Genomic DNA, 10,318 nt, shown 5'->3' on the forward strand with positions numbered 1-10,318 from the left:
TATATATATCAAGTATTTAAAATATTTTTTGTTTTAATAAATAATAATATATATTATATCTAACTTTATTTTAAGAATATATATTAAGAATAAGATTGGACATGCTGACACATAATGGTATTTAGGTGTGTCTAAACGTGTCTGAAATTTTTTTATTATTTTTTTATTAAGACACAGTTGGACACAATAGACACGCGTGTCAGGCGAGTATCGGTGAGTATCGTGTCCGAAATGTGTCCGATATGCAATACTTTATAGACTACTAGTGTATATAAAACGAATCTTTAATCATAATTTAAGTAAGCTAATTAAATTTAAAATACAATTTCATTATTCTCTCTTTTTGATGCAGTACAATAATTACATTTCTAATATAAATTAATTGTTTTTTATTATATTTAAAATACTGTCAGTTAACTAATATACATCAAACTATGAATACATTTTATCGAAAAGAAAGTAATATAAAAAATTATTAGAAAAAAAAATCTTTAATACTTTGTCCTTGTTATATATGTAATTTACTTGAACAAATTAAACACTATAAAATAGTATCGTCATCATCTTTTAATGTATGTAGCTCTCATGAGTTGAAAAGTTGCATCCTTGAACATACTAAATTATATACATATATAATAATATTATGATGTTATAGTAATGGTTTCAAACTTTCAATTTTTCAATAATTTGAAGATGGCAAAAGCAATAATGAATGAGCAAGACAAGTTAACACCAACAAGCAAGTTTATAAGTTGTAGTCTTAAGTACAGGACAAATTTAGTGTCCACCTTTTCATAGGGGTAGCACATTTTCTCACTACTTTATAACTCAATAATTTTTTACACTGTTTATAAACAAATATATTGAAAGAGAAACTCTTGGAGCAGCAATTTTTAATATTGTTGAACAATATAATATAAATATTAAATTATTTTTAATAAATAAATTTTATTAATTTATGTATATAAATTTCAAAAAATATAAATATAAATTATATTAATTTATGTGCATAAAATTTTAGTAAATATAGGTACAAATTATATTATTGTTGTGTATAAAATATCTATAAATATCGGAGCAAATTATTGCTGAACATATAACATTGTTCTAATTGAAATACATACCTTATGAATCAAGTGGGTAAGGGTTGCACAACCTTTATAAAAGACTTATTATTATACTTTCTCATGCTTTAATTTAAAAATTATTTAGAAAGCAAACTTCATATGCAGTTTGATGGCTATAATCAATTTTTCTTTTTTTTTTCTACTCAATAACTTATTAATTTCACTTCTTGTACTAGCAGACCAAAGATTTAAAGTCGTTGAATTCATGATATTTGCCATGTGTCAATTCATGCAAAGGGTGTGCTACTACATCAATTAAGATTTAGTTAACTAACTCCTTTAAATTTTCTTGAATTTTTTTTAAAACAAAGAGTTCAACACACTAAAGTGGAGCAGAATTAACTAGACAAATTTTCTTAAATTATTTTCATGAATTAGTTAAGATGATTTACATTGTGGATGAATCAAATAACTAAAGGGAAGTACTTGAAAAATGAGAAACCACTATGTCTGTGTGTGAAAAAGGGAAAAAAAAAACTTCATGGTTAAAACAGAATTGATGAATTTCTCTGTTCAACTTAGATTGAAGATTTTGTAAATGTACTTAAAAATCTATTTTTTTTTATCATACTGGTGCTCATTCATGTATCTCCTTGTTTTTATAATTTCAATTGCAGAACAAGAATCCAAGAAATTGAGGACAAATAAATCAATTGAACTTGAACAAAGTTGATGAGGATCATTGAAATTGAGGACAAGTAAATCAATTGAACCTGAACAAAGTTGATGAGGATCTTCTTCGGTATGAACTTGCTAGATACAGATGAAAATAAAAATAAAAATACTATTACTAATAAGAACATGACATAATTAAGTAATTAATCTAACATAAAGTATTCTCTTTCACTATATATATAAAACAAAATAGCACCCCTTTAATTATAATTCTTATGCCACCTAGAACTACCAGATCTAATATCAATACAAATTTCATAATGGTTCTTAAATCTCAGTTGTGAAGTGGATTCGGTCCTCCAGGTGTAGTTGCATGTGTAACAGTGTGAAGTTTACTAACCTTTTTGTCTTTAACAACTTGTTCTGCTGAATGAAAATTAGGGAATGAAGTGAAAAACCTTGTTGTTGTTGTTCTTTGTTCCTTGCCACCCCAGGAAATGTGCCTCCAACTTGAGAGATTTAAGTGTATCATCACTAGTATAAAGAAAAGGAACATTATGATTAAGGATGAAGATTTATGATGATGAACTCTCATAATTTCAAAATGATAAGGAAACTAAAAGGAGAGAGAATGAAGATGAATAATACACATTGATTTTAATAGCACAAAATGGAAAAGACATTACTTCAGTGTTTAGTTATATAACTCCTATAAATATATACTATAGTAGGTGGTTTTGCAGTTGTGTTATTTAATTTACTCAAATGATTTTGTTACTGCTTCCCTATATTTTCTTCTTTATGTGTTTTAATTGTTATACTGTATTTCTTCTTTTCTTTTTTTTTTCTTCATATATATACAGATGGCTAAAGGATTAGGAGTACTAATGTTACATGCACGTACTCTACAAACTCTTATTTAACAATTGAACTTATTAGTTAACTTTTTTGAATGGCTCAATTGTGTAGACATCCCTCATGCATGTCTCTGTAACCATCATTGTTTCTTACAAACTATTTTGTTTCCTAATTATTTGACTCCAATTAATAACAATAAGAGCAAATTATACATAACTTTAGTTTAGAAGCTCATTATTATAGCAACACAGAAGTTTTGATGTTTTGAGGGAAACACAATTTGAAGAACTTTTATTTTTAGGAACAATGATGCATGGACACCTAAATTCGAATCTCTCTCTGAATTTTGAAGTGATACTTACAAATAGAGGTGTTCAAATCCAAACCGATCCAAATTAAACCGTTCATCCAATCAAATTCAAACGAAAAATTGATTAAAACCGCACTAATTCAGATTTGATTGGATTCTATTTTTTGCGAATCGGATTTCGGATCTATTTTTAATAACCGATCTAATCCAATCCAAACCGCACAATGTGCTATAATATTATTATTTTATTATTATATTTACAATTATACTTATAACATGTTCAATTTGGCTTTTTAAGATATTGTTAAGATTTGTTATGTCATTATTGGTTATTTAAAATTTGATGTTGAGACTTGTTATATGTATTTAATTTTTTTTATTTAAAAAACCACAAATCTAAACCGATCCAAACCGCTTGTAATCGGATCGGATTGGATTTCCAAAAAAAGTTCATCTAATCCAATCCAAACCGCACCGAACATAAATTAAGCGTTCGGATCGAATGACTTTTTTCCTTAAAATCGAACCAAATCGCACTGCGAACACCGCTACTTACAAATAGCATTTTGGAATAAAATAATAGTGACTCTTACATAAAAATATTTGTATGTTAAACAGTTTAGTCAAATGTATCAAAACATTTAAAGTTTGTAAGCTATTTTATAAAAAGTCAATATAAATATGAAAGCCTTATTATCACTTTGAAAGGTAAATATTATTTAAGATAAGAATACAAGAATGCAGGAAAATTAAACCATGATGCTATGAGTATTGAAGTGTGTGTAACTAATTTGAATGTTTAGCAATGTTATTTATGTGTCTCAATGCACAAAATTGTCTTTCATTCTTTCTTATGGTTCAACAAGGGGAATGCATAGAGATCATAAAATACAGTTGGAATGGCCAAGGGAAATTTAAGGTGGGAAAAAGGAAGAAGAAACAGTAGAAGGGTAACTTAACTCATTTGACTTTTCCAAAGATATGGAGTATTTTGTTATAATGGGCAAGTTTATTCATCAATCTCTTAGGGTAGCAATGGGTAATAAGAAGCTGAATGAACTGGCATCTTCTCATTCGTATTGGATTTTGATTTTGATTGAATAAAACAGCAGTTGTTGGTTCATTATTAACAAGGGAAATGGGACAACCCAATTAATTTGAGCTTTTAAATCTATGACCATAGAGTATGGGGTAGGTAAGTAGAGAGTGCAATGAATATGCAAGCAAAGCAGTACTAATTTTACACGTCACCTTTTATTTTTTATTTTTTCTGCATAATATGAATAGTAGTTCTAACTTTGTGCAACAGGTGAAATAAAAAGCATGTATATCATAAACAAGTTAGTATGAGTTTAAAATTTAAATTTGGGTACCCCAATTTTGTCCACAAATCCAATCCATATCCACGTTTATCTCATGCCAAATTAAGATCAAAATTGACAAATTATTTCAAGGGTCTACCATACCAAACTAAGTGGTTTGATATTTTTTCAATAAAAATTAGAGGACTATTTAATGTATGAGTGGAGATTTTCAGATATTTATGCTCCATCTTATGCATCAAACAGACTTACATCAGTATGAAATTCACATTATCTAATAGTAAGAAGATATATAATACACATATATACAAGAGTAATATGTATTGGATAGAAGACTTTGTTGTTGATGATTAGATGATGATGACAAAGAATACAATCCAAGGATTGGTTGAGTGGTTCTAGAAACTACAAAAATGGATGTGACAATGCAAGGCATGGCCTTTTCCATTTGTTAGGAGTGTAGTGTCCAACCACAACTTTGCTGTCTGCTCTCATAACAACATGCACAAAGCCAAGATCCCAGCAAGTTTCAAACCTGTCATACACCCCCACACACGCCCCACCACCCTGCAATTCAATCCTAAAATTTGATGTTGGATAAGATACATATGCCTTTTAGATATGCAATTTTGAGCTTGAATTCACTTTTCACTGTCCATCTTTTGTATCATATCACTTTGACACGAAAACTAAGTACTTTGAAGTTCTCAAATGTTGATTGGTATGCGTGTTATGAAAAAGAGACATGCAATGCAACTTTCAACATCTGTTTGGGAATGATAGCCAGCATGGAAAAGATGCTTGCACAAATCAGCTATGGCGAGTTTTCACTTTTCATAGGGTTGTGGAAGGGAGTTCAATGGCAAGTTTTCGTCACCCTTGAAGTTGTGGAATGCGGTGAGAGACAAGGGAACAGCTATCCATATGTGACTGTAACCATCTTCCAACTCCGAATCGATGCTCACCCCTATCATTGTTACCGGTCCCTTCGCACCCAACCATCCCCTTCTGGAGTCCAAACTGTTGATGACACTCTATCCACTAAAAAGAGTGAATACTCCATCCGACTCTGACAATTACCAAGGACAATAAAGCTCCCAAGAAAAAAAACACCAAATTCGGCTCCTGATAATTTTTTTGGACCTGATTAACCCCTGTACCAAAAAAAACATCAATTGTTTTTGGTACAGGAACCTGGTTGTCCTTTCGAAGTAATTATCAGGGGCCAGGTTGAGATTTTTTTTGTTAAGAGCCTCGTTGTCTTTTAAAGTAATTGTCAGGGACTGTTTTGGGTTTTATTCAAAAAGGGATAGAAATTTACATATAATTGTCTTTACGTAAAAATTGATAGTTAAGAACAGGTAAATAGTAATTCAATCAAACATGTTAAATCATTTAACAGAATCTCTATTCTAAAATATTCTCTCAAACATAACCTTAGTTTTTTGTTGTGTTCAGGAATCAACCATGCACCTCAATCACATAAGCAATACTAACAGAATCGGTTGTACCAAAGTAATATAGAAAATTGACCAACATTTAAATAGAGGACAAGTAATATAGAAAATTGACCCTTTAAGATTCATTATTCATCAAATGCAACATTTAAACAAAGTTCCATAGTAAAATCCAACCTAAACTAAAAGAAAACTTGTCCCAAATCATGTTGAACACATCCACAAAAGATCAACATTTTCTCATAAGCCTCTATGTAACCGATTCCATTATTTGTAAGTATTTGTTAGACATCAGCCATTACTCTTTATCTGCATCAACATGTGAATGGTTTTCCTCACTTTTAACAGCTACGTTTTCTGAGGAGCCACCTTCTTCAATAGTAGGTTTGGGAGCATCACCATCTTGGGGAGAGGATTCTGATGATTCACCTTTGAATTCTCCTTCGGTCACTGGAACTTCCTTTTTGATGGTTCCAACTTTAACATACTTGCTCATAAACTTATATTCCCAGTCTTGCAACGCCTCAAGCTCAAATGGTCCAAGACCAGATATATCACCAGTTAGGTCTTTCTCTTCGAAAGACATTTTTGCTAACGCTCTGCTAGCATCCTTGCCGGCAAATAGAGCATATGGCCCACCAGGTCCATAAAACATCCTAACAGAAAATACACATACAGAAGCATTTATCATTTTTTTTTGTAGGACAGTTTACTTTTGGATGATTTTTTATATGTCTAAAGCTCATAACTTCAAAATATCAGTCTCTCCAACAAGCTTAATTTCAAAATAAGTAACCTAACAAAACATAATTCCAGGTAAATCCATTATGTGGGTACAATAGATAGGACATCAATGCTGTAAAGAGAACCACTTCAATCAAACTATGGTTCATTCAGATTAAGGAAACATACAATTCTATAGTTTCTCCAAATCAATTTGAAATTCATCAAAAAAGATGTAGTTATAAAAATTGGAAATAACACAATTACATATGGAAGTGTGTGAAGCATCTGCATGCAAACAAGACACCCTTTTCAGCTAGAGAAAAAATCACTTCTGACTCCTCACTAAGGGACTGCTTGGTTGACTAGGTTAGGTTGCTTACAAGGTGTGGAAATGTTCAAATGAAGGCACCTCATGAACCTCACATTCATGAAGAGTTGAAAATAAAATTCAGTCACTTTCACCATAGGCCACAACTTTGGTTAAAAGTCATTTTCACTAAAGCGCTCTAGAATCTAGATTTTACCAACCCACTCTGCACCTAACTGAAACTAGACATAGCAAAAGTGGTCCAGATTACCAGAAGTTGGAAAATGTAGGTTTAGAATTTAAGAGTGTACTTGGATACCACATAGGTCTACATACATCCATAGTTTCAGTTAGCTTAACACACCAAATTTCAGAACTTTCATAGAAGCACATCCTCTTTTCATGATATCAACAACAAAATAACCACTAATCACATTCAAAAAACAATAATAAGACCTCCATGCAAACAAAAACAAATCAGAGTTTCAAACCCAACCGAAATATAAATAAATAAATAAATATGAAACAAGCATGAAATAAAATCATCACCCGACCACATCACAAAAAGAAAAAAGGCACAAGAAGTATTAAAGTTAAACAAACAGAATGAAATTCTCAAAGAAATATACAATACCCAATTTTCTATTTTTACCTTTACATTAAAAAGCAAACCAAAAAAGTTCCTTACAAAATATACCCAAAAAAAAAATACTCTGACCATCAAAAACAAAACCCATATCTCCAATCACAAAAAACAAAAGGAATCATAATCAAAATCAAATTTTTCCCCTTTCCCCCAAACTATATATACCTGCTCTGTGAAACATCGTAGATCTCACCCTTGATGGCCATGAGCAGAGGCTTCTCAGGATCAGTGCCATCATAGGCCTTGAGCTCCTCCTCCGTGACCTCACCGAGCTGAACCGGCGGTTTCAGAGGCTGCATCTGCGGCTCGAAATCCCTGGTGGCTCCATGAGTGTTATTGGCGGAGGAACCAAAGAGGCCCGAAACGACGTAGTAAATGGCAAGGAAGAGTGCCAAAAGAGTGAAGAAGGTGGGTGGAGAGAGGCCAGTGTAAGCCACTATTGCTTCCTTCAAAGTCTCCCACAGTTGCAGAGCCATTTGTGTGTGACTGAGAGAGAGAGAGAGAGAGAGAGAGAGAGAAGAGAAGAGAGAGAGTGACACGTACAAAGAGACAAGTGAGATTTTTATAGGAACAGAACAGCATCAAACTCAGTAGCTTATTTGGTGCCTTAGATTTGTAAAAACTAAAAACGTTATCTTTTTTACGTTTTTAGTTTTAACTAGTGGGTAAAAAAAGTACAACAATATATGATTTTTTTTTTAAAAAAATATTTCAAATTATTTATTCTAATTTTAAAAATATATTAGTAAATATTGTACTATGTATAAAATAATTTATATATATTTTATACAAATTTATAGTATCATTTATAAATATACATACAATTTTCAGTTTTACCTTATATACATAATTAGTATTAAAATATTATATTATCATTATCAAAATTTTTTAAATAAATATAATATTTTATTCATTTAAATTATGACAAGTTATCTAAATAAATTGAAATGCAACTAAAATTATTCAATTACAATTTTATGGAACTCATTATCTGACTAAGCTTTTTTACACTTCTATGTAAACCAATGCATAATGTAATGGATTACGAAACACAAAAAATCTGAACAATCTAGTGCAAATTATGAAGAGAAGCTGATTGACTAGAAATCGCTATAGAGTGGAGCGATTTCTGAGAAAGAATAAACATGCATAAATCGCTAGAGGGTGTAGCTGTTTATGCGAAAATGGAGACTTATGGAATCTGTGGGACAGTAGGACGGAGCCACGGATTATACATAGCTAAACTCCTTATATATAGCTGTGTCATTGTAAATTTTAAAAAGTTATATTTAACAGTGTTTGTATGGTTTTCTGGAGTGTTTGAGAATGCTCTATATGGTTTCAAAACGTTTTAAAATGTCCTAGAAAATCTTAGAATACCCTAGAAGGTTCTAGAAGACTCTAGAAGGTCATGGAGTATTCTAGAAGAGTGTGGATATATATAGAAGTATGAATAGTAGTATGGAATAATCTAGAAATGTTTAGAAAGTTGTGGTATGATAGATATTTGTAATGAAGGTTTTAGATGATTAATCTATACCGTTGATTAGATTTAATCCCAACCATCTATTGAGGAAGTGGATAGCTATAAATAGGAGGTGAGAATTAGAGTTTGTGTGTGGGTCATGTGTGAGTCATTTGTAACAAACACTTGAGTAATAAAGTGGTCTTTCCACCAAAACTTCTTTTCTCTTGTATTCTTAACTTTCTTGCTAAGTATTGAGGGTTAGGTTGACTTGGTCTTAACTCGAGAGGTTGAGTAAGTTCGAGCGCCGACATGGTAGCGTTGGAGTGTATTCAAGGCCGTGACAATTCGGTATCAGATCAAAGTTCGAGAGGGAGTATAAGTAGTTTGTGGGTATGACTTCTAGCGCAACTATAGAGCATGTTGAGTCTTAAAAGGGAAGGGATACTATTCCTTCTTAATGGGGAAGCAAGAAGGTGCGATCTTCAAGTGAGCTTAGAGGTAAGAACTTTAACTTCTTAGAAGAGAGAGTTTCTATATTGGAGAATGTTCTATCCTCTATGGATGAGCGTTTTCAAATGATAGAACATGAAAAGGAGACCCTCGAGGTTCACGTGTTAGGAGAACTAGATGCTTTAAAGAAAGCATGCTCCAAATCGAAGAGAAACTTGAGAATTCTTTGAAGCTATTTGAGGAAGTTCGAGTTTGGTTCGAGGAGGCAAAATCTTTACCAACCTTTATAAGGGAGACGACAAAGATTGATCTTCCAAAGCCAAAGGAATTCAAGGGTGTGAGGGATGCTCGAGAGGTGGAGAACTTCCTATGGCAAATGGAGAGGTACTTTGAAGGCCAAGGGGTGGTCGAAGAAGCAATAAAGGTACACACTGCACCTCTCTACCTTTCTGATAATGCTACTTTGTGGTGGAGGATAAAATGCGTAGATATGGAGAATGGTACGTGCAACACAGCCACAAGGGGAGATTTCAAAAGGGAATTGAAAATAAAATTCTTCCCTGAGAATGTGGTTTATGAAATAAGAAAGAAGTTGAGGGAGTTGAAGCACAAGAGTATGATTAACGACTACGTAAAGGAGTTCACTACTCTCACGCTTCAAATCCTCAACTTAGCATCAGATGATGCATTATTTTTTTTTCATTGATGGACTCCAACCTTGGACAAAGCAACAACTACAAAGAAGAAATATTAATGATGTCGATGAGGCTATCGTGGTGGCCGAATCACTCACTGAGCATCATAGGGGAGACTCTAAACCCAAGTCTTCCTCCAAATCTAGTTCTACTAAAGGTGGGGGAGACAAGGAGAAGAATTTCTCAACCAAGAAGCTAAGGAAGGAAAATACTATTCAAATAAAGATTACAAGAAAAAGAATAAGATTTTTGTGCCCAAAGGAGGATGCTTCATGTGCAAGAGACCACACCAAATGAATGACTGTCTCAAGCTAGGGACTCTGGCATCTATCGCCGA

General features: G+C 32.4%; 1 protein-coding gene across 1 annotated transcript; it reads right to left on the reverse strand.

Annotated features, from left to right (window-relative positions):
- Positions 1-5,792: 5,792 nt before the first annotated feature.
- Positions 5,793-7,928, reverse strand: LOC107491163 (membrane steroid-binding protein 1). Its single transcript, XM_016111948.2, has 2 exons — positions 7,534-7,928; positions 5,793-6,345 (listed from the first exon to the last, which is right to left on the reverse strand). The coding sequence occupies exons 1-2, from the start codon at positions 7,842-7,844 to the stop codon at positions 5,988-5,990; spliced, it is 669 nt and encodes a 222-aa protein (XP_015967434.1). The 5' UTR covers positions 7,845-7,928; the 3' UTR covers positions 5,793-5,987.
- Between the last annotated feature and the right edge of the window lie 2,390 nt (positions 7,929-10,318).

This window comes from Arachis duranensis, chromosome 5, assembly GCF_000817695.3.
Source record: "Arachis duranensis cultivar V14167 chromosome 5, aradu.V14167.gnm2.J7QH, whole genome shotgun sequence".
NCBI classification, from domain to species: domain Eukaryota; kingdom Viridiplantae; phylum Streptophyta; class Magnoliopsida; order Fabales; family Fabaceae; genus Arachis; species Arachis duranensis.

Excerpts from the sequence above, each read along its gene's own strand:
- LOC107491163 (XM_016111948.2), bottom strand. The coding sequence starts at position 7,844 with ATGGCTCTGCAACTGTGGGAGACTTTGAAGGAAGCAATAGTGGCTTAC. Across the intron at positions 6,346-7,533 it reads TACGATGTTTCACAGAGCAG|GATGTTTTATGGACCTGGTG; the intron begins GTATATATAGTT and ends ATTTTCTGTTAG.